General features: G+C 57.6%; 1 protein-coding gene across 1 annotated transcript in view; it reads left to right on the top strand.

The window, feature by feature from the left end:
• The window catches only part of HCN2 (hyperpolarization activated cyclic nucleotide gated potassium and sodium channel 2), a 39850-nt gene extending 24283 nt beyond the window's left edge, over positions 1-15567 (top strand). Inside the window, exons 3-8 of the mRNA XM_030540254.1 lie at positions 220-381; positions 5528-5746; positions 10914-11060; positions 11251-11491; positions 11895-12059; positions 13722-15567. Coding sequence (XP_030396114.1) covers positions 220-381; positions 5528-5746; positions 10914-11060; positions 11251-11491; positions 11895-12059; positions 13722-14629 — 1842 coding nt within the window. The 3' untranslated portion in view covers positions 14630-15567. The remainder of the gene's footprint in view (positions 1-219; positions 382-5527; positions 5747-10913; positions 11061-11250; positions 11492-11894; positions 12060-13721) is intronic.
• Positions 15568-24414: the final 8847 nt, after the last annotated feature.

The raw sequence follows: 24414 nt of genomic DNA, 5'->3' as shown, positions 1-24414 counted from the left end.
TCTGGAACAGGGGTTGCAAATCTTCCAGGTCAGAGTGGAGTGAAAGGCCCCAATCAAACCCTGCAACTCACCTCCGCTAGGGAAGCTGCTACCATGTGCCCGGTACAGGGCATTGCTTTGCAGCTGCCCTGGAGGTGGGCTGGTGCAGGCTGGGACAGCAGTGGGAGGACTGGTTGGTCCTGGGCACCGCAGTCTAACACCGTGTGTTTCCCCCGGCAGATCTTCCACATGACCTACGACCTGGCCAGCGCGGTGATGAGGATCATTAACCTCATTGGCATGATGCTGCTGCTGTGTCACTGGGACGGCTGCCTCCAGTTCCTCGTGCCCATGCTCCAGGACTTCCCCAGCAACTGCTGGGTCTCCATCAACGGCATGGTGGTGAGTGCCGGGGGAGAGCCGCCTCCTGCTCAGGGGGGTGAGCGACCAGAGCTAGAACATGGTGCTGAGGTCCCTTCCCAGGCCAGGGCAGGCCGGTTCCCGGTTCCCCTGGGGCTGGGCTGGTCTAGTTCAAAGTATCCTGAGCAAACGGGGCTCCCAGCACAACCCGTAGGAGATGATTCCCTCAGCCTTATGCCTTCAGCCTAAAATTTCCTTTGGTCGGTTTCATCCCATGACTTCTGGCCAGCGCCCCCCAGTGGCTCCTCTCCCTGCTGGGGTTTAATCCCACCCATGGGTGTAGATGGGTATGTCCTGCCCCACTCGCTTAGCCAGCCTAAGTCTGTCCAGTCCTGCAGCCCCTGCAAACCTCTTCATTGTGTCCAAAGCCTTTTTATCCTGAGCTCCCTCCACTTTCATCCCGTGTTCTGGCACCGAGGGGTGCTGCGCACAGGCATCTGGGTGCTCTTGGGCTCCATTAGGCAGCCCTGGGTGGAGTCACATCAGCTCCAAGGGGTGCTGGGAGCTGGATCTTCTGAATCCAAGACCCATTCAGAACCCCTCTCCTCCCTGCTAAGGTGATGGGCAGAGACTCACCTTCTGCCATCCCTGCCCCCTTCTGACAACTCCACATGGCAGAGTCTCAAACCTCCCGGAGGACGCTCCCTCCCCACTGCTGTGGTGGCAGCTCCCGGAGCACCACAGGAGTCCTGGCTGCGATCTGTGGGGCAGGTGACGGTTAGCTGGGACCCACCCCCAACCAGCAGGTGCAGCGGGGAGCGGAGCCCGTCTCCTGGCTGAGCTGTGCTGAGGGAGGCAGGAGGCTTCGTCTCGCTGGGATCTCATGGACACAGGAGCAGGACTTGTTCTTCTCTTTTTCTGGTGTGTCATTAGCCGAAGGGGCCGGAAGCCAAATCAGTGGTATGAGGCCGGGCACTGTCTCGCTGGCAGAGAGCTCTGGCTCGGAAGTACACGGCCCCCTTCCTCCTTCAGCGGAGCTGAGCAATAGCAGGCAGAGCGGAGATGTTGTGGCATCTTTCTGCTTCCCCTCCTTCCCCCCCCCGCCACTTTCTCCTCCATTTCTCATTTAGCAACAAAACTGCTATTAATAAATAATGGGACATGCTTTTAATTGCACTATCGCAGCCCTGCAGCCGCGTCATGAACAGAGCTCCCCCTCCCTCCTCACAATCCCTTTCCTCTCTTTCCATCTACCCGCTTTCAGCAGCCTGCAGCTCCTTCCCTCTCTCTCTCCTTGTGTTTTCCTTTCTCCCTCTAGGTCTTTCTCCCCGTCCTCTCTTGCCTTCCTCTTTTTCTGACCGTTTCCTTCCCTTTCTTCCTCCCCTCTCTGTTTACCTCCTCGTCTTTCATTCCTCCATGATTTCCTGTTTCCTTCTCTCTCCCCTCCACCCCCCATGTTCCTTGCAATGACTGAGACACAAGAAAAGCTTTTCCAACCCAAGCAGGAGTTCGAGGGAGAGGAAGGTGTTTCCTTAGCAGGATCCACGACCTTGAGGACCAACCTGAAACCGAAACCTAATAGCACAACAAGCCCTGTTTGTGACTTGGGGCATATCACATATGTGAGTGTCATGCCCTGTCTGTGGTATTGGGAGGGGTACATGCCTCTGTGTGTGTTGTGCAGTGGGATTGTGATGCAGGGCTCTGGTAGCTATTGAAAGGGTTCGGGGCTCCTGCTTCCTCTACCACCTCGGGCCCTTTAAATAGCCCCCGGAGCCTGCTGGAGCCCTAGGGTAGCGGCGGCAGGGCTGTGGTGGCTATTGAAAGGGTTTGGGGCTCCTCCTGCCTCTACCACCCCGGGCCCTTTAAATAGCCACCGGAACCCTGCCGCCGCTACCCCAGGGCTCCAGCAGCAGGGCTCTGGAGACGATTTAAAGGGCCCTGGAGGGTAGTGGCAGCAGGAGCCCCGGGCCCTGCTGCTGGAGCCCTGGGGCTCCGTCAGCAATTTAAAGGGCCCGAGGCTCTGCTGCGGTAGCAGCAGCTAGAGCCCTGGACCCTTTAAATCCCCCCATTTAAATTGCCCCTGAACCCCAGGGCTCCCAGCCACCTCTGCAGCTGGGAGCTCAGGGGATGATTTAAAGGGCTTGGGGCTCCCAGCTGCTGCTACCACAGCCCTAGCCCCGGTCCCTTTAAATCCTGATTTAAAGGGCCTGGGGATTTAAGGGCTCCGCCTCTTCCAGTGGAGGCCACGCCCCTTCTCCGGATTCCGGAGTGCTGGCAAGTTCTTTAAGTTACTTTCACCCCTGGCTCAGACACTATGTTCATGGGCACAGGATAAGACTCTAGTGAGAACAGAATAGACTACGCAAGGCGAGGTAAGGCTGGCTCCGGGTTCCATTCAGGTGAATGGGATGAATTGCAGTCTGGGGGCTGGGAGTCAGGACTCCTGGGTTCTTTTTCCAGCTCTGTCACTGACTTGCTGTGTCACCTTGGGCAAGTCGCGTGTCCTCTCTGTGGCACCGTGTAATCACAGCGAAAAGGAATATAGTGCTTTTCTGTCTTCAAGGGGATCTCTCCATCCTTCACGGACCCATCACAGATGTAGGTACCGGCAGCAGTCATTTGGTGCAAGGCTTTAATTCCACGTACGTCTCCTCGTAGAGGAGGACACTTATTGAGCATCGCACCGCTCTGTGAAGCAGGTCAGGTGTTCTGCCTGTTTTACCGAGAGGGAAACTGAGGCACAGAGCTGGGTGTGGAACTCAGGAATGGCTGCCTCCCAAACCTGTTCTCTGACCATTACAACACACTTTCCCCAGAGCAGCATTACTGGGTCCGCTTACGGGTGTCCATGCGCGTTCCCCTTTCCTCACACACCAGTAGCTTTTCATTTCTTGCCTTCTCTGTCTGTCTCCTGCCACACAAGCTGAGTATCCCAGCACAAATACTTTAATAAACTCGGTTCTTTCCAGACTGTCTGAGCTCATTTCCTTCACCGGGATCTGCACTCCTCCCTCCCAGCCAAACTGGCTTCTGTTAGCTCCTCAACCATCAGTAGGGTTTGGCAGAGTCCCAGCTGACTGACAGATGATCTAAACCTGCCTTTGTCACCTCGGCCTGGTTCTGGGAACCAAGTCACAGGCAGAGTAAAGACACAATGCTCCCAAGGCAGGGGTGTATCTACGTGGGGGAGACAGAGAGACAGGAGATTGGGAACCGGACCCTGAACAAAAGGTTTCGGGTTTGTTAAAGGCCTCTGGAAAAATGTACTGCGTGTCTCTTTTGCAAGCAGGACTGTACGTTTGGAGCAGGCTGCCTGCCCATTGAGAGCACTGCCTATCGCTAAGATGCGGCTCCGCCAGCTGCTGATGCAAAGCAGTGACCCCTGCTGGGGAGTTCCATTGGCACTCGGGGACGCGGGCGTTCTCCTTCCAAGCTCTTGTCTTTATTTTGAACCTAAACATGTGACCTCTGAGGCTTGGTCAGTTGCATTTTGAAATGAATCATTGCTTTCAGGGATGCGTGTGTGGCAATGCGATGCATAGGTCTGTCTGCGTGTGAATGTGGGTGCTCATAGGATTCCACCCTGCTGCCCGGACACAAACACTGGGACGTGTGCAGAGATGCTGCTCCGCCCCTGGGGAGGTAGAGCATGTGCATGGTAATTTGGGGGTGTCCGTGTATGCATGTGGTAACGGTTGTGTGCATGTGTGGTGACTAAGGTGTGTATGCCAGTGCTAATTGTGTGAGAGTTGTTATTGCACCCTGTGTATAGATAGTGGTGTGTGTGTGGTTATAGTAAAAGTGGGAGTTAAAGCTGCAGAGTGTGTGCGGATGGTGAGTGTGTGAGGGAGTTGTGATGGCAGTGCAGGTGTGTGTGTGTGTGTGTGTGTGTGTGTGTGTGTGTGTGTGTGTGTGTGTGTGTGTGTGTGTGTGTGTTCCCCAGCCAATCTGGAAGGGTCAGGAATGATCAGTGTGTTATTCCATTAACTGAGGAGGAGAATCCCGCCCCTCCCATGCAGCTGGGGCTGGGATTAGCACCTGGGGTCTGATCTTGCCATCTCGCGAGATGCTCTTCATGAGAGTCGTGCCTGAGGCATGACAGCAGGATCAGGACCTGGAGTGGAATTCACAAAGGTATTTCAGTGCTTAAATTGCATTGAGATCAGTGGGCATTAGGCACCTAATGACCTTTGTGGATCCCCCTCGTAGTGGTGCCTTGACTTTGGGCTGCTCACCCTCTGCCCAGTCCTCCTCTCTATGCTTTGTCCCATTCCTCGGTCACCCAGAATAGTACAAGGCCCCATCTGTTTGTTCAAGCCTTTGGCTGACGTGGAATTGGGCTATTCTAGGCTGAAGCGTCATTTTCCAAAAGCTCCTGTTTGCTATTGAGCGTTGTTGAGGGGTCGTTAATAAATTATGGATTATGTTTTAATTTTTGTAAAATGAGGTCAGGGATCTAGGCTTTTTCATAAACCTGTAAAAACAATCAGATAACTCAAATGGGGTGGGGGAGGGACCGATTGTCTTTGTTGCCATTGATACTATGAAAGGGGTGTAGAGAGGCGGCATTGTCTATGGGCACCGCCAGAAATACACCTCCAACTGCCTGTGTTTATTTCTTCGTGATGCTGTGTCAAAAATCATGTCTCCCGAAGTCCCAGCAAGACTCTAGTGGAGTGGCTGTGTTTTAAAAGCTGGTCCCTAGGAAAATCGGAGCTGGATCTGAGGAGACACACACACAGCAGTTGTCTTTTATCAGCTTCCCTCTCTCTCTCTCTCTCTCTCTCTCTCTCTCTCTCTCTCTCTCTCACACACACACACACACACACACACACACACAGAGCAGCTGTCTTTTATCAGCTTCTCTCACACACACACACACACACACACACACACACACACACACAGAGCAGCTGTCTTTTATCAGCTTCTCTCTCTCTCACACACACACACACACACACACACACACACACACACACACACACACACACACACAGAGCAGCTGTCTTTTATCAGCTGGTCTTGGGGTCTCACACACACAGAGCAGTTGTCTTTTATCTGCTGCTCTCCAGGAAGCTGTGAGTTGGGTCTGAGCAGCTCCTTCCACACACAACCACCCACGTGCACGCACACACTGAGTGATGCATTTGATGCGAGTTATTTGTCGCTGCTGATGTCTTTGCAGAACAACTCGTGGAGTGAGCTGTACTCCTTTGCCTTGTTCATGTCAATGAGCCACATGCTGTGCATCGGGTATGGGAAGCAGGCCCCTGAGAGCATGACGGATATCTGGCTTACCATGCTCAGCATGATCGTCGGCGCTACCTGCTATGCCATGTTCATTGGCCACGCCACCGCCCTCATCCAGTCGTTGGACTCCTCCCGGCGCCAGTACCAGGAAAAGGTAAGGAAGAGCAGCGTGTCCCGCCGAGTGGGGGGTTGTGGCTTGCGTTTGAGTGGGAAGCCGGGAATAGTTTTGACACTGGAGATGGTGCAGGCCTGCGGGCTGCTGGGAAGCTACATGACTGCCCCAGGCGCTTTGGCTGGGGATACTGGGACCATTGGAGGAGGATTCATGTCGATCGCAGAAGAAGTGCTCTGCTGGGCCCAATCCTGTGAAGTGCTGCTGAGCAGCTCCTGAGCTGGCTTCAAGGGGAGTCCAGGTTGTTCAGCATTGGCCCCAAAAGCACATGTTGGGGAGTGGCAGATGCTGTACCCTGGGGGCACTATCCACCTATGGAAATGGCCCATCAAGGCCCTGCTCACTTGATCCCAAGTCCTGGGAATTCTGAGAGAACATGGATGTTAGCCCACGTGCCTGGGCTGAATTCCTGCTTGGATGATTACCTTCTGCCCCCCGAAATCCCCCTCTGCAGTTTCAGCTGGGTACAGTTTTTTTCCCCGTCATTTCCAGCCCTGACCTAAGCAGATGTTCAGTGCAGCTGTTAAACAGCTGCCCATTCCACCCCAGAGGTGGCTTCATTGCATGGGGAGGTGAACTGAATCCTAGGTGTCCTTTGTTCACCATTTTGGGATACAGGATATTATGTGTTTTATTGCTGTGACAGCAATATCTGCATGGAAGCAAATGGGGGCTTGGTCCTACCGCGCTGTGGATAGACTTTGATTCTCTTCAAGTCCACTGTAAATGAATTCCAGGGAGCGACCCTTGTCTTCAGAGGACGTGCCAAGTGAGGGTTTTCATGACACTTAGACGACACCCTGCCTGAGGTAGAACTGAGTACCTTGGACAGGGAGACTTTTAAATCAGTGAGTCCAGGACCATGGACAGAGATAGTGTCTCCAGTAGAATCAAGCACTCAAGGGGGATTCAGACCTGCACATGGCGCCACAAGCCCCAGCCGTCTTCAGAATCATGACCCCGAGTGCAGGAACTGAGCTGTTATATTAAGGGGGACCCAGCCCCCTTATATTAACGGGGAGCCAAGAGGCATGTTGGAACAGCGCAACTGACCAGACACCTAAGGGACGTGACTCTTTTAAGGAGCACAGAGCAGGTGCATCTCCCATTATCTTTAAAACACAGGCATAACCCATGGAGACTTCAGATCCCATTGTGCAATGGGGCATCCTGATCAAAGCCAGGGTCCACGCAAGATGAGCCAGGGCAGCCATGGGGTCTGTGCGCTGTACTGTCATATTGCAGGAGTGGGTGGAGCAGGCTGTGTGCCGGGTTGAAGGCAGCCTGGTGTTAGAGAGAAGGATTAACAGGGCCTAAGATTTAAGCAAATGGTTCAGGCAGGAGAATTTTGGCTGCATGGCATTTTTGGGGACAGATCTTGGCTTTGGAAACTTGCATCCCCCTTTGCTCTGGCTGTAGCAGGGGACTGGCCCATCCTGGCAGGAGAGGCAGGAGGTCTGTGAGACGTGAGGCGAATAATCATCCTGCTGCTAACCCTGGAGTTTACATCCTCACCAGATTGCTGTTTCCCTTCATTAGCCAGTATCCCGGGGGAGCCCGCGCCGCCAGAACGCGGCCTGCTGCATATGTGCCTCCCCGGGGAGCATTCGGGGAGCTCATCAAGACAGGCCTGGAATCCTGAGGGCTCTCGTGGGGCTGTGTGTGCGTGGCAATCGCTCCTCCACCAGCCAGGGATACAGCTGCTTCTCGGGTCCTGGGGTGGGGGAGAGATTCTCACTGGAGGAGCCTGCCCACCCCCCATTGCTCAGGCAGACGGACCGCCCTGCTCACAGCTCAGACCCCTTCCTCATTTTGACGGCTCGTGTTTGTACGGCGAGTGCCCCAGGAGCCATGAGGATCTGGCCCACTGAGAGACCGTCTTCTGCACCCTCATTTCTATTGCGTTCTCCCCCCTCCTCGTCCAGCTCCAGGGCACCCTGCCCCCTCCCCAGTGCCCGTCTCTCTAGCAATGGCTCAGTTTGGATGCCTTCCCAGCCCCCGAGGGGATTGGGTCGATGCAGGAGGCGTTTGCAGTCACAGCTCAGGATGGAACCGGGCTGTTTATAGACGCCGAGACAAAGCTGGGATGTCCTTGGTGTGCGGCAGAGCTAGGAGGTTGGGAGAAGGAGGCGGCTTTGCTCTGCCGTCAGAGCGACGTGGTCATGGGCGCGGGGCTGCGGGCACAGCTCGGCTCTTCTAAATAAACAGTCCCCCCACCCATTCCTCCCCAGAGTGTCCATGCAGAAAGGCGTGTGCTCTGGTGACTCAGGCATGGAGCTGGGAGTCAGGACTCCTGGGTTCTGTTTCATGCTCTGGGATGGGAGCGAGGTCTAGTGGTTCAAATGGGGAACTGGCAGTCAGGACTCCTGGGTTCCCTTCCAGCTGTGTCACTGAGTGACCTGGGGGCAATTCAGAGGCTTAATTTATGCGTGTAGACCTTCGGATAAGGCCATCCACTCCACCACCAGCAGGACCCCCGCGGGTTTACATTTCCTCCTCCTGTTGGTCCAGAGCTGAGAACAGGTCCCAGGAATGATGGCTGCTCCGGGTCTCTTTGCTCTAACCACATCCTTCTACAGAGCTGGAAATGTAAGCCAACAATTTCAGCTCCTACACTACTCTAACCAGTAGGCACCACTCCCTCCCAGAGCTGGGAAGAGAACCCAGGAGCCCTGACTCTCAACCCTTCTGTTCTAACCATTAATAATACTGCCTTTTGTGTGTATAAAGCGATGACAGGGAGTCGAATCCCTGTGCCCCTGCAGCTCCATTCCAGGCATCCCCTTCTCTCTTACCCCATCTGTCCTTCGCAGGACCCCGGCTCTGCAGCAGTGGGATTACGCGGCATCAAACCAATCCTGTTGTTGCACAGAACAATCATTAGGCAGATTGAACTTTGCCACTCAGGCCCAGAGCAAACAGGCCCTAGGGGCTGTGCCAGGGGCTCAGTGTAGGAGCAGTCAGGAAGGGGCGGAGGTTGGGTACCCCCAGGGAGGAGGAACTCAGTATCCCAGCAGAGTCCCAGGCAGCCCAGTTATTGCACTGCTAGCAGGGCTGGTACCTCCAAGGCTCCAGTTCAACACCGGCGTCCTGACCAAGCTCCCTCACTGCAGGGTGTCTCCTGTAGGGAGAGACGGGGTGGCCGGGGCTGCTAGTGACTGGAGCAGCTGCCAAAGGGAGCAGGATGCAAGGCTGGTGTGGCTGGCTGCTGCTGTGCTCTTCCCTGCAAGGGGACCTCCTCGCTCCACCCCTGGAGCTGGGAAAGTGACACTGGCAAATTGCGGCAATGGAGTGAGGCTGCCCAGGGAGCTGCTCTGTGCCAAGCGCCAGGCAGCAGCCAAGGGGCCTGGCCGGAGCCTGGCAGGGAGGGGAGTGAACTCATAGGCAGCAGTTAGAGACCTGCAGCGTGGGATAGCAACAGAGCTCAGCTGTGGATACAAACTCCTCCTATCACCCCCCACCTTCCCCCCATGCTCCCTTGCACTCCCCCAGCAGTTGGCCAGTCTCCTGCTCCCCATATCCATCCGCCGTCCTTCCCCTACCCATATCCTCCCCCCTCCTCACCAGCGGGAGGCAGGATGCCTGGGTTCCATTCCTGGCTGTACCACTGACTCGCTGTCCAACCGTGGGGTTCTCTGTGCCTTCATTTCCCCCATCCCTACAATGGGGGTCACAGTGTCAGCCCATAACAGAAAGAGGGGTCGAGCTGGGAGATTGGGGTGCAGCTCCAAGTTGGGATTCAAATCTCAAAAAGCCTGGGCAGAGATATTCAGAAATGGGGGGAGGAGGGGAGTCCAGGCCTTGTATTCCCAGCTCGTTGGGACCCTGGTGTTGGGCAAATAATCAGATTCTTGTGAAAGTGACCCCTGCTCTGGTGCTGAGGTGGGAAAGAGTCAAAGAAAGTGGCACACAGCAGCTGAGAATGAGAACTCCTGCTTTATCACAGCCAAAGCTTACTTTGTGCTAGAACTGGCCAAGGCTGAGCCCCGGCGCCCCTGGGCCTGGCGGCTCGTAGCCCCGGCGCCCCTGGGCCCGGCGGCTCGTAGCCCCGGCACCTCAGTTTGCTGCATAGGATGTGACAGTAAAAAACATTTATTGAGCCCTGGCACCTCTTTCCTTGCAAATGAAGCCCTGATCAGGTAACCTTACCAAGCTGGAACCCCCAGAGCCACCTTCCTGATCCAGAACGACCTGCTGCTCTAGATGTAAAATATCTCACTGAGCTAGAACGACCTGCTGAGCTAGAGCTAGAATGACCGGCTGATTGAGCACGTCAGCCTCGATCAAGACCCCTTGATTCTCTGAGCGGATTCCAACTCTGCCCCCACCCCCACCAGCCCCCTGGCCTTTCCCTTCCTCAGCTGCCCGCCCCTCGCTTTCCGGCATCCGTAGCTTTCCAGCTATCTACGGTCCCCTTCAATGCTGTTCATTGGGGGGGCTCAGGTGGGAGCCGTCGCTGTGTCTCTGATGAAGGTGAACTGGTGAAAAGCAGCAACTTCCCCTCCGCCACTGGGCTGAGAACTCGTGTGCTGGGGACTTTGACAGGTCATAGGGGGGTGGAGGAGCCAGACGGTGTCAGACGAGCAGAGAGACCTGCCAACGACTGGCTGGAGTCCTTGGAGCGGGAGACTATCACTGGCTGGGAGTGAGCAGGGATGGGCAAAGACGAGTGGCTCTGTCTGTAGTTCTCTCGGGGGGGGGGGGGGTCTGAGCATAGCTGTTGGGATGGGGCTCAGGGCTGGAGCTGACAGCAAAGGGATCAGGGCCCCAAGGGCACCCAGCAGTGCACACAGAGCTCCCCGGGTGCCAGTGGTTTGGTGCCCATGGGTGACGCTGTGATGTGGGTGCAGGTAGGGATCGGCCTGAGCTGCACCTGGGTTTGCGGGGCAGGGACGGCGGGCGGCGCGGGGGTGGGGGGTGAGACCTGAGATCACACCAATCTCTGTTAAAGGCCCCAGATGACAGAGCTCCCACCCACACTGTTTGACCCCGAGCCCCATCTCCAGACCCCGCCAGGCTGCTGGGCCATCCCACTAGAGCCCTGCTCTCTGTGATGGGCCGACCCAGAACCAAACGCTTGGGGGTGGGATGTTTGGGCTCTCCCCGGGCTGCACGCGATGCCTGCGATTGGTTTTGTTCCCCCCGGCAGTACAAGCAAGTGGAGCAGTACATGTCCTTCCACAAACTGCCCGCCGACTTCCGGCAGAAGATCCACGACTACTATGAACACCGCTACCAGGGCAAGATGTTCGACGAGGACAGCATCCTGGGCGAGCTGAACGAGCCCCTGCGGGAGGTGAGGAGCCCTCCCTGGGGGGCTGGCGGATGCCTCCGGGGTGCAGGTGTCATCCCTAGAGCGAGGCAGGGGCTGTCCTACCCCTACCCCAAGAGCCAGGCTGGGGGGAGGAGCCCGAAGGAAACGAGGGTCCCCCTTCTCCCCGCCTGCCTCTTCCTTCCGCTCACCCCCTTCCTCTCCTTCCCCGTAGGAGATTGTGAACTTCAACTGCCGCAAGCTGGTGGCCTCCATGCCCCTCTTTGCCAATGCAGACCCCAACTTCGTCACGGCCATGCTCACCAAGCTGAAGTTCGAGGTCTTCCAGCCGGGCGACTACATCATCCGCGAAGGCACCATTGGCAAGAAGATGTACTTCATCCAGCACGGTGTGGTGAGCGTCCTCACCAAGGGCAACAAGGAGATGAAGCTCTCAGACGGTTCCTACTTCGGAGGTGAGTGCCCACAGGAGGCCCCCGGCTGGCTCTGCCCGTCGAGCCATGCTTGCCTTAGTCCATGGGCACAGTTGCAGGGGCATGGTAAGCGTCGGGCTGGCACTGCCGTTCTCCAGGCTGGATACTGCGTCCCTGGTAAGTGGGAGCAACCTTCTGTGCAAGTCCCGCTAGGACAGCGCTTGGTTCCCACGGGAGGAGGCTGTGGTGTAGTGTTTAAAGCTGTGACCAGGATTCAAAGCTCCTGGCTTCTGTTCCTGGCTGGGCCATAGACTTGGCCAGGTTGCTCCTTCTCTGTGCCTGTCCCCTGTCTCTCCCGGGCTGTGTTAGCGTGTGACGTCTCCTGATGGCGGGCACTAGCGCGGGCATGGTTTTATTGTAACATCTGGGTCCCTCCTCCCGCCAGAAATCTGTTTGCTGACGAGGGGCCGCCGTACGGCCAGCGTCCGGGCCGACACCTACTGCCGTCTCTACTCGCTCTCGGTGGATAACTTCAACGAGGTGCTGGAGGAGCACCCCATGATGAGACGGGCCTTCGAGACAGTCGCCATCGACCGCCTCGACCGCATAGGTACCAGGGGGCAGGGATGCTGCTCTGATCCACGAGCTAGGGACACGAAGGGGGGACACTCCTGGGGCCCATCCCCTCTCACGCTGGCTCGCACAGGCCCCGCGCGATCACTGCTGGGCTAAGGCCTCCCATGGAAAGGGGACCCACCTGGGGACAGCCTCTGGGCTGACTCCTGAGGCCAAATTGCTGCTGAGAAGGTGAATTTCAGGAGCTCTGCAGAAGTTTGGCTGCCCTGTAACCAGAAAGTACCGGGCAGCAGCTGAAGTGGGAAGAAACAGTGATAGCGTCAGAGGAGCAAAGACAACGGGAGGCGTTGGGAGTGGACAGAGGACACTAGATGTTAACAGGGCGAGTGTGGGTCTAAGCTGGCGTGCGGGCTGCAGGGGGCAGCCCTTGCTCTCTGTGCCGGGTTCTCTCCCCCGGGATGGGATGGGTGGTTACCTCCCTGGATCTCAGTCACGCGTTGGACCTCAGGGCCTTGTCCCCATTTTAAAAGGGCCCCACGAGGTTTCCCACGTGCCCCACAAATCCTGCCGTGAATGGCCAGTTAGATTAGCTCCCTCTCCTGTGTGCTGAGATGGGGTCGGTCAGCTCCTCATAGAGGCTGGGCTTGGAGAGCCTCCGATTTCCCTCCCGCCTCCTTCCCCTCTTTGGGACCCCAGGGACAGCCCCACATCCTCCTGCAGAGCTGGCAGCCTGGGCAGCTCGGGCATTGGTGGCTCTTGGTACCCGAGGACAAAGGAGGCAGGGAGCGGCCAAGCTGCAGCCATGCACACCTGCTCATCAGTTTCCTTTTCGCTCGACCAAATCCCTCTTCAATCTCCTGCCCCATTCCTCTCTGTGCTGCCCTTCCCATGAGAGTCCTGGCTCGCCGAGACTCCCCCATACTCCGTCACACGGGGGGCCCCTTCCCTGCAGCCAGCTGCTGCCAATCTGAGGAGCAGCAGGAGGGAGCGGGACTTTTTCCCTTTGCCGGGGGCTGAGTGCCGATCAGCTAGCGAGGGAGCCAGAGGCTGCGAGGGGCTGTCACTGAAGGCTGATTTATGGTCACTGGGGCATTTAAAACCTAGGCGGTAAGGAACAGGCCTGCAGTGTCCAGGGAGGACAAGCCGAGCACGTATAGGCCAGAGCTGGGTAAATAATGATTCTTTTGTTCAGTGACAGTTCTGACATTTCAGTCCATTGAAAAGGTTCATTTTGGGTCTGTGCCGAGAGCAGGGATTTGAACCTGGCTCTCGCACATCCCCGACGGGTTCCCTCACTCCTCGGCTTAAGGCTATCGGGAGAGGGGAGGGGGAGCAGCTGCAGCCGCACCCACCCTGCTCCACCCTTTTGTCATTGGCATTTTTCATCGAATAAACTGTCTGAAAATTATTTTGCCGCATCGGGTGCCAGGACTGCAGCATCTGCCATCGCCGGGGAGCTGCTAAAGTTACAATGCTTTGAACACGTCACGGGGAGGAGAAGGTCTGGACACAGGGAGGCACGTGGCACTGCCAGCTGCCCCGTCGTGCTGGCTACAGCAATGTGTGCGATGCATAGAGGGGGATCGGTGCCGTGCCAGGGCGGGATAAAGGGCCGGGCTGGGGGGCCACATGCAGGAGGACAATGATAGGGATGTGACTAACCCCCCCCCCCTTTTTTCCCTTCCCCATTCCCCAGGGAAGAAGAATTCCATCCTGCTGCACAAGGTCCAGCACGACCTGAACTCCGGGGTCTTCAACAACCAGGAGAACGAGATCATCCAGGAGATCGTCAAGTACGACCGGGAGATGGTGCAGCAGGCGGAGCTGCAGCAGCACACGGCCATATACACGCCCGTCCAGCCCCAGGTGACCTCGGCCATCGCCACCCTGCAGCAGGCGGTCGCCATGAGCTTCTGCCCCCAGATGGCCAGCCCCCTGGTGAGCTCCGTGGCCCTCGGTTCGCCCAGGATGATGCGGCGCCTGCAGTACGCCCAGGGCGTCCCTGGTCCCTTCTCCGTCTCCCCGGTGCTGCTCCAGAACATGTCCCTGCAGCAGCAGCAGCAGCAGCTGCCGCCCCGGCCCACCTCCACTGGCACCTTCGGCTCAGTGGTGTCCAGCCCTCCGACCCAAAGCCCCCGAGCCAGCCGGACGTTCCCTGACGCCGCCCAGGGTCAGTCGGGCTCCCAGTTGTCCCTGACTCAGCAGACGGCTCCTGGCTCGCCCCAGCGGCAGGCTGTCCACAAAAGCACACAGGCCCTGCACACGAGCAGCCTGAGCGAGGAGTCGAGGCCTTTGTCAGCCTCGCAGCCCTCCCTGCCTCACGGGATCTCGCAGACCATGACCCAGAGCCCTCCACCGTCGGCCCACGAGTCCAGCACCTCCGTCGCCGGGGTCCAGGCTTCGGCCTCCCCTGGCTCGGGCCCCCAGGCCGGGCTTAGAGGGGCAGTGCCGCCCCGCATGGCCCTATCCCACCAGATGTCCACGGGCTCTGTCTACACGGGGGCAGCCGGCAGCCAGCAGGACTCAAGCGGCGCCCGGAAGGATTCGGTGATCAGTGCCCCTGACACGGACCCAGCCAAATCCAGGCTCTCTTCCAACTTGTGACCTTTGCTCCTTGCCCGCTGATCCCGGGCAGGGGGGTAACGGTGGGGCTGCCAAGCAGCAGCAGTTTCCATCGTCTCCACGCTCCCGCCTGCTTGTTTCCAGCTGGCGAAGGCCCCGCCCTGGCTCGCTCCCTAGGGGAGTGGAAATCAAAGGGATAATGAGCCCCAGAGCCAACTGTGGGGGTCGCCACCTGCATCCGGGGCCTCTGACCCAGCGGGGGCCCTGCCCCCTTCTGTACAGAGCACAGCAGCTGGGCGTCGCTTCCACACGCTTTGCCCAGAGAAGCCAAGGTAGGAGGGGCGTGGACAGAGGCCCCTGCCGTTCCTTGGGCTGGGGGAGGTCCAGTCGAGCCCCCCACACGCCCCGATGATCATCTATGACCAAAGTCCAGACCCATCGCCCGCTGCCACCGCCCTTGTGAAGAGCATCGTCCATCCGAACCCACTGATTGCACCATAGAAGCCATAACTAGTTAATCTCTTGATTATGAAATCTGTATATTTTATATATATATATGAATATAGATGTGTGCGCAGGCCCCCTCTCATACGGCCGCCCCTGGGAGCCCACACGCACCATATAGCCAGGCTCCGTGACAGCGCAGGGCTCTGTGGAACGGGTCGCCCACCCCGGGGCCTGCCAGGCCCCCCCAAGTTCCCCACTCAACGTGTTCTGGCGCCTGGCACCGGCCGGTGCCCAACGCACACCCGAGCCCTGTGCCACACGCGGGGGCGGGCGCCTTGGCCGAGAGGCTCTGTCTGCAAAGGCCTGTGAGGACGGGCAGTTCCTCGGGCTGCCATGTCCTCTGCCCTTGCTGGACTAGTCTTTGGGGCTGGATGCTTCTGGCCCCCACCCACCTCATCCTGTCGCCCCTGCCTTGTGCCCTGGCTCCTCTCTGCTCTCCCTCCCCCGGCGCGTCACCTGGTCCCCACCCCGGCTCTCTGCCCCCCCCAGCGCCTCGCCTTGTCCCCCCATCCCCCTGCTTCCCCAGCTCCTTGCCTCGTCCCCGCACCCCCGTTTCCCCCCAGCGCGTCGTCTCATCTCCACCCCCACTCTGCTCCCCCCAGCTCCTCGCCTCGTCCCCGTGCCCCCCTGCTCCCCCCCAGCACCTCACCTCGTCCCCACCCCCGTGTTCCCCCCCAGCGCCTTGCCTCGTTCCCACTCCCCTCTCTGCTCTCCCCCAAGCGCCTTGCCTCGTTCCCACTCCCCTCTCTGCTCTCCCCCAAGCGCCTTGCCTCATCCCCACTCCCCTCTCTGCTCCCCCCCAGCACCTCACCTCGTTCCCACCCCCCTGTGTTCCCCCCCAAGCACCTCACCTCGTCCTCACCCCCCTGTGTTCCCCCCCAGCGCCTTGCCTCGTCCCCACTCCCCTCTCTGCTCTCCCCCAAGCGCCTTGCCTCGTCCCCACTCCCCTCTCTGTTCTCCCCCAAGCACCTCACCTCATCTCCCCCCACTTGGCATCAGAGGCAGAGAGGAGGGGATCTCTTTCCCCCAGGAGCTAGTGCAATCCCTAACCCCACTTCCAGCCTGGGTCCCCCCCGGGTCCCATCAGCCCCCCCCCCATGCCTTTGCCTCCACCTCCCTCGCTGTGTTCCAAGGAGCAGCCTCCAGGCTCTGCTACCTAGCCTGGGGAGGGGAGGCCCCGTTCCCATCTCGCTCGCTGAGTCTTTTCTATGTTTTAAATAGAAAAAATCAACGTCAAGCTGCTCAACACCCCTCCCCTTTCCCTTCTTCTCCCATCCTCACCCCACATAATTTCACGGGCAGAGTGAGGGACCAGGCGTTCGAGTCCCTGGCTCTGGCCCAACTCGCTGTGTGGCTTTGGGCAAGTCTCCTCACCTCTCTGTGCCTCGGTTTCCCCATCTGTAAAATGGAGATGATAATACTTACGTCACAGCACAAGGGGTTGGGAACTAAAGTGCTTTGAGACCTTGCAACAGAGATGGGCAAAGTATTATTAATTATTAGCATCCCTACGCTCTGCTGTCCCCTCTCCTCACCTTCCCAGGGCACAGCTGCTTGGCGCCTCCATCCTAGCTGGCTCCTGCAGTCAACAGGACGCGCACTGAGGACAGTTGAAAGCCTGGCACCAGCCCTCGTGGGCACCAACACCCCCTCTCCCATGGGAGGGTCCAGGGTCCTAGGGAAAACTTGCCCTGATCTCTCTCTATCAATGGGCCCCACACGCCCCCTCCAGGATGCTGGACTGCAGCCGTCATAGACGGGAGAGCCATGTGCTCAGCCCCTGGCAGGATCTGCATCTGGATCCCTTCCTTGCTGTCCCTGAAGTGCCATCAATTCACATACCAGCCTCTGTGAGAGGTAAGTGAGCCCTGGGCAGGAGGGGGTCGGGGATGCGAAGAGGGGAGGGTTGGCTCTGGGAACTCCTGGCAGAGCAGAGGGGTGGTGGGCACCATCTCCGGGGGTGGCTGCCCCCTTTTGACATTGCCACTTTGCAACCTGGGCGGCTGTTTGTTTTTCAAGTGCAATATTGAAACGGAAAGCGCTGGGCTCGGCGAACGTGGTCTGTTCCCTCCTGCCACCCTCATCACTGCAATAAGCCAGCAGACACAAATACTACTCAGCCCCTAGCATGGCCCCTGGCCTGCAGGATGCTGGGGCTGTGTGTGGGGTGCAGGAGCAAAGCCCCTTTCAGCGGGGGCTCCTGCTTCGTTCTCCAAAAGCTAATTCCCGAGCGAGCTTCCGTGGTGCTGGGGGGAGCAAAATCCCTGTTAGCTTAGTAAGAAAGGAAATTAGGCTAGGGTTTTGTTGTTGATGAATCCAGAGCACGTTGGCAGTGGGCCCCCACCTCCACTCAGCCCCTCAGCTGGGGGGCTACACCAGCCAAGGGGACAGCATTAGAGGCAAGGTCAAATGACCGCCCCCACCCACCCTTCACAGCCAAACACCCAACTTGGGAGAACTTGGGTCTGAACTTGTCAGCTTGGGCCCCTCGCTGTAGCTGAAGAGCAAGGAGTGTGTGTGTGTGTGTGGGGGGGGGGATTGCCACGTCTTGCCAGGACCAGCTGCCCCTACCCTTCCAGCTGCCTCGCAGTGTTTAGTGCCACCCAGTGTCTGTGGTGTCTGCATGTGTCTGTCTGTGTCTCGCCATTGGGCCTGCTGGGTGCGTCTTTCGTCCCGTGTGCGTCTGCAGATGTGGGGAGGTGCCTCACTTTCTGCATCTGGAAGGCAGGGGTTGGGGGGGAGCAGAAGCTGGCTGAGGACCGGAATTAGCCCTGGGTGTGTGGGGGTGTGTCTCTCCCTCCTGCTCTCCATGTACAGGACTGGAATTCAGCTGCCACAGCCTGGGGCTGGTAGCGGGAAGATCTCATACTCACTGATTCCCCCCCCCCCCGAGAGGTAACAGGGCTGCTCCTTTCCCTAGCCTAGCCTCCCTAGCAGAGACAGAACTGACCGCGCAGCTTCACTCAATCAGCCTATATCTGGCTCCCAACAGCAGAGGCACCAGGTCTTGCCCCACCCACGCCCCTGATGCCAGGGCCCCTAAACGTGTTCTGCCACCCTGGTGCTGGGCTCAGCGGCACCGCTGCGGTAGGGGCCAGCCTGCCAAAGCCAGCTCAGTCTGGGGGAGAAGGGGCTCGCGCCACCCAATCTCTTGGGTTACCTGGATTCCTCCCAGGTAAGGCGCTGCGGGGAGGGAAGCTGCAGAATGGAGAGCGAACAGGGACTTGCTGCCGGGTTGCCCAGTAACCAGCCCAGCTCTCCCCTCCTTAGAGCCAGGGGGTACCCATCCGACTGCATTTTGTGAAGGCTCCCCACGGTACATGTTCCCCGAAATCTCAGACTCAGGTCAGTTCAGCTGAGCAGAAGCAGGTGCTAATTTTTCTCCCCTTAAAGGGGATCTGAAGAGCACAGTCCAGGGAGGTTTCTTAACATCGGGGGCAAAGGGCTGGGATTGACTTTGGCGTTGCAGGAAGAGTGTCTGGTTTTCTAGTCCAGCAGGAGTTGAGCTTTGAGGAAGGGGATGGTCCTTTTAGTGCTTTTCTCGCCTTCGATTTGAGTTTGTTGCACGGGTGCGTTGGTGCTTCGTGCGTGAATTTTTTATGCACAGTTCCCTTAGGACGACGCTGGGGGGGGGGGCACAGATGGCCATTTTAAGTGTTTTCAAAAGCAAAAGCTGGCGTGGCAGGCTGCAGCCCGCAGGGGCTGTGACCTCCTGGCAGAGGTTTGGTGGAAAGCAAGCCCTGTCCTGGCACTGATGAGATGGGGGACGGAGCGAAAAGCTGGGGCTGGGGGGCAGCACAACCCCTGGGCCTGGTGAGTAGTATTTGTGTCACGCCTGGCCGGCGATGAGGGGTTCTTGCTTTAATCCTCGACATCTGATCCACAGCGGACAAGGCAAGGAGCGGACCAACGGGTTTCTTATTATCGATACTACTTCCTAATATCCTGATGATGCTAATGTGTAGCCGGTACCTTTTCTAAGGCAGAGGCAGGTGTGCTGTGTATGCTAATGCCTGTATTCCTAGCATCCTTGCGCCTTTCATGGTGAATGTATAACTGATAACGGACCGCAGGGTGACAAAAGCCACTCCAAGCGCCCCGTAGCTAAGGAGACGGCTGGCTTGTGGCACTGGCACTGGCGGCTGTTTCCGGTGGAGAATCCACCTTTTTTTCATCCAGACCATCCTGTGCAATAAACTTGACAGCACTGGCAGAGCTACGCCAGAGTCCGTCTCTTTTCACTGCTGCCCGTCACCTTCGCATGGGCCTTCTCCTCCCTGGCCTCTCCTTGACTCCACTCCAGCCGGCTACCCCTACTTCTCTCTATCTTCTACCCCCTTTCCAATCCCTCTCCTCCCCCCAGGCCTGCTGCAACACTTCCCACCCTGCCCACCTCCAAGTGCAGCTCAAAGCCATTGCTCCCAGTCCAGCATGGTGCTCCAGCTCTGCAGAGGAGCAGCCCCAATTGCAGCCTTTCCCGGCAGGAGGTGCTGCATGGAGCAGGGAAGGAGCTCCTAGCTACTCCTGGCCTGGCCCCTCTCAGGCACCGGCCTGGTAGGCTATGCTCTCAGAAGCCAGGGCCAGCTGGGACCGCCTCTCCAGCTCTTTTGCCAAGTGGAGATGTTAAACAGACTCTGTTTGAGGATTTTTGAATCTAAAGAAAGCCCCAGGGTGGCTCATGCAGCCGTGGTACGAAGCGCTGGTGCTGCTCTTTGCACCGAGCAGCTGTGCCTGTTGCAACATCGGCATTTGGTTTAGTCCCCACTGGTCCAAGATCTCCTTTATCCTCCACCTACGCAGGCCAGTTTCACCCCCTCCTGTAGACCGCAGCTCCTAGCTGCCAAGGCCAGGGGTGATGCCTAGGCTGACTCCTCCATAGCCCAGGCCAGACATGCATCCCTCAGATCCTATGACCCAGGCACCTACTTGCCAGGGTGCAGGAACTGTTTGTATCATAGGGGTGCTGAGAGCCACTGACCCAAACTGTAAACTCAGCCGAGAATGGCAGCCACACCCCTTCTTCCAAGCAGCCTCTTGGCACATTGGGGGGGGGGGGTTAACGCCAACCAGCACGAAGGCAGTGGCCAGCTGGTGGGGGAGTCCATGGCATCGCCAGGGCAAAGGAAAGTTGAGCCTTAATTCCTGGACGTGCATCTCCAAAGACAAATGCACCCGTCTCCAGTGGGGATCCCAGCAAGGTGAGCCCATTTCCCCCCCCCTTGAGAAAAGCTGGGGGACTAGTCTGACCCTCCTCCCATCTTGTTCAATTTGGTTCTTCCAGCAGGACAGGAAAAAAAACAAAAACAGAGAAGCAGCTGCAATCTCTGGCCTGAGGAAGTGAAGGGTGATTAACGTGGCTCTTGCTCCTAATGGCTTCTCGGGCTTATTAACACCCACTTGCTTTGGTGGGTCCTTTATCCTCTCCCCCCACGCACAGCTCTGCTCCCCCAGCTTTTAGCAGGCTGCGTTATCTCTGCCAGGGAAGGTAATTAATATCCAGGCCCGTGCACACTGTGACACTCGACTCTCCCCCCTCCTCCCAGCCCGCGGGATCCATGCAGGTCTGTGGTTTAATAGCCCCTTCCCTCATCCGAGTCCAGCCAGCTGCAGAAGCAGCATCAGTGCGCAGAACTTGCCAGAGGCTGCAGCAGCTTCCATGCGGCTCAGCTGCAAGGTCGTTCCAAGGGCAGCTCTGCTGCGCAGAAGGCGAACATCTCTCCTGCCACATGGGGCATGCAGCCAGGGAGACAACAGCACTGTGGAACAAGCCCCCCCCACCCCCCAACACTCACAGAGTGCTGGGAAATGGGACCCCGGCCTCAGAAGCAGCTCAGGCCTTTGGTTGATCACCTGAAGGGCCAGCCCCACCCTGGCGGAGGAGTCAGCATCCTTCTGGGCTGCAGAAGAGACACTGTCTCACAGCTTCCCGGCCCACAGTGGTGAAGCAAACAAGGCTGTTCCATGCTGGGGGGGGGGTTGGCTCACTGTAACCCCCCAGCCATCGTGTTGCCTGTCACACAACGTCCTCCCCTTCTCCAGCACCTGCCATAGAAGGCCAACACCTTTCCCCGGCGTTAATGACAGTTCACAAGGATTTTAGCCCCATGTTGCAGATGGAGAAACTGAGGCAGAGAGCCTCATAGAAATGGAGGCGTGAAAGGCACCTCGCTAGGTCATCCTGCACCAAGGCAGGATGAAGGAGGGGACGTGTCTTGCTCGAGGGCTCCAAAGTAGGACACAGAGCTGGGAATAGAAAACTAGCTCCCGTTATCCCCCCACCCCCAGTGCAGGGAAGAGAACACAGGAGTCCAGAGGCCCAAGTCGCCTCCCTGCTCTAACTACTAGACCACATTCACCCAGTGTCAGGAACAGAACCCAGGAGTCCTGACTCCCACTTCTGCCTCCTTTCCTGCTCATCTAGGCTGACCTCCTGTATGGCCTGGGCCAGAGACCGGCCCACACACAACACCTGGAGCAGAGCGTTTAGACAAACAGTCAATCTTGAGCTGAAAAGTAGCAGAGATGGCAAAGCTGCCCCACCCCATGGTCCCAGGGGTTAATTACTCTCATCCTTAAACATTTATTTCCAGTCTTGGTTCCCCCACCCCAGCCCCAGGCCTCACACATTTCCCACAGCAGGAGGGGGCACGGCAGTGCCCAGCTCTGCACCCCAGCCCATGAGTAGCTAGTGAGGGCAGGGGCAGCACTTCAGAGGAAAGGAACCATCACAGCAGCAGCAGCGGGGCCCAACAGCTGACACCGTCTGGGGCTTTGGAAAAAAACAACCAGAAAACCACTGCCAGTGCCCACTCCCGAACAGGCGCGCCACTGCGCTCGACCGGGCTAGGGCAGGCGAACCATTAGCATAAGACCAGCCGGACTAATGGCGCCTGGAATGTACTTTGTTTGGTTATTTGGCAAGCCCAGGTTCATTCAATTATTCATGACGCGTCACCACATCCCGAGCAAACCACCTGGTTCAGGCACTGTGGGCTCAGCACTGGGGAGGCCCTGGCCACTGCGAGCTGACACCTGACAAATCCAGGCTCTCCCCAAGAGCAATGGAGGCTAGTCTGTTACCCTGTCCCTGAACCTCTGTGCTCCCCATCTTTTGGAGCTGGGCAGGTCTCCACCCAGCCCCTAGCGTAAACAAGAGCAGCCTTGGGGCTGCTGTCATCTGCAGCCTATGTTCCCCTGGGAAGCAGAGAATAACCACAGCGCACAGCCTCTGCCCATGCCCCCAATGCACCCGCTACACCAGAGGCTGGGAGTAGGGCCAGCACCTGTTGTGGGTCAGCTGGGGATGACCTCTGGGCATGAGATCATCTCGGGGTCATTTCCACCCACTTTAAGGGCCCTTGATGCTACCAGAGCAACGCAAAAGCGGCTGTCCTGGAGAACACACAGTCTCTCCTGTTTGCTGGTCAGTCTGTGTGTGAATTAGGGGGCGCAGGGATTAGTGAGGTTCCACTCTGCCTCCCAGAGGACAGTGCAGGGGGGGGAAGAGAAAAGATTCCTTGGTACCTGGCACCGAGAGGCTAATGCTATGGGTGGGGAATTGCTCCCAGCGCAGGAGCGTGGCAGGGGAAAGCGTGATCCTGGGTGGGTAGGTAGACTGGTGTGACTCACAGGTACCCGCTCAGCTCAGAAGAGATTTCACTGGGGGCGTTTTCCTTTCAAGAGGCAGTTCCAGCCAGAAAAGTGACAAATATAAAACCATCTCACCGTCTTACTCCACAGCCTCACCTCCTATCCAGTGGGCTGTATTGATACACCCATCCCCCTTCCTCACGCAGCTCAGAGCTCTGGCCTGGCTGCAGATCTTAGAAGCAGAACATGATGGCCACAGCCAGACTGTCAGATCCCAGCTGGAATTTGAACTAGAATAACCAGCTTTGAAATGAAGCTGCCAGCTACCGAGGCACTTAGCCATCATTCAGAGGAGCCAGGGTCAATTCCCCCAGTCTCGTACTGACTCCTTGGGCAAGTCACTGGGATGCTCTGTGCCTCAGTTTCCCCACCTGTAACATGGAGACAGGGATACTTACCTGTGTGGCAAGGGAACAATTCTGGTGGGGACCATAGGGTAATTAACAACAAATTAGAGTCCTAGTCATTGCTACACCCAAAACTTGTCTCCCTTCAGCACCCCATAACTGGGGGGCGGGGACAAAAGTAAGACGGAGTTTCACTAGTCACTTTCCTTCCCACTGCAGCAGAATCTTGCTCAGCTCATCATCTCCCTCCCTCAACCTATGTGAGCTATGACTGAACAAGAGCGCACGACAGGGAGGTTTCATCTCCCTTCCTGTGACAAAACATGCTACAAAACACTTGCCGGGAGACGCAGAAGGATCGTAAATAATTAAAACTTAACTTCATTTGTCAGATACAGGAACGCCGAGCATTTCAGGAAGGCGGCGACCTTGCTCCCACTGTCTCATCAGCTCACAGGTTCAGTCATTTGCACCAGATCCTCTCGCACCCCTGGGGCTGCTGCAGAAAAAGGAGGCACTAGAGAGCCAGTCATGATCCCAGGAGGGTGATGCATGGGGGTTGGAAGGGCACCGCCCTTGCCAAGCACAGAGCTTGTTCCAAGAGGCCTTTGCTCCTGCTGCTTACCCGGGTGCTGATCTGGCCCCTAGCATCACAGGGGTGAGCTGTGCACAGTCAGCGACACCCACCCGCCCACCCCCTGGAAGAAGGGAGGTGGCATGGACAGGGCCCTACCAAAGTCACAGCCATGAAAAACACGTCATGGACCATGAAATCTGGTCTTTCGTGTGCTTTTACCCTCTACTATACAGAGGTCACAAGGGAGACCAGCCTCTCTCAAATTGGGGATCCTGACCCAAAAGGGCATTGTGTGTGGGGGGTGTGTGTGTCACAAGCTTATTTTAGGGGGGCTGCAGTATTGCCACCCTTACTTATGTGCTGACTTCAAAGCTGGGCAGCTGGAGAGTGGCAGCGGCTGGCTGGGAGCCCAGCTCTGATGGCAGCGCCACCATCAGCAGCAGCAGCACGGAAGTAAGGGTAGCAGTACCGCGACCCCCCACCCCAATTCTTTTTTTGGGTCAGGACCCCTATAATTACTATACCATGAAATTTCAGATATAAATTACATGATTTCAGTTATTTATGACTTTTAAAATCCTGTGGCCGTGACATTGACCACAATGGCCTGTGAATTTGGCAGGGCCCTGTGGGAGATGAAGTGACGCACCCAAAGTGACATGGAGGGCATGTCTCCACTGCAGCTGAAGACTAAGGGGCTGTCTCATTGCAGGGCACATGTCCAGGGGATTGGGCTGGAGCACAGG

Source organism: Gopherus evgoodei, chromosome 22 (assembly GCF_007399415.2).
Source record: "Gopherus evgoodei ecotype Sinaloan lineage chromosome 22, rGopEvg1_v1.p, whole genome shotgun sequence".
NCBI classification, from domain to species: Eukaryota; Metazoa; Chordata; order Testudines; family Testudinidae; genus Gopherus; species Gopherus evgoodei.
Note: the sequence above shows the minus strand (reverse complement) of the source record. Positions and strands in the feature narration are given on the sequence as shown.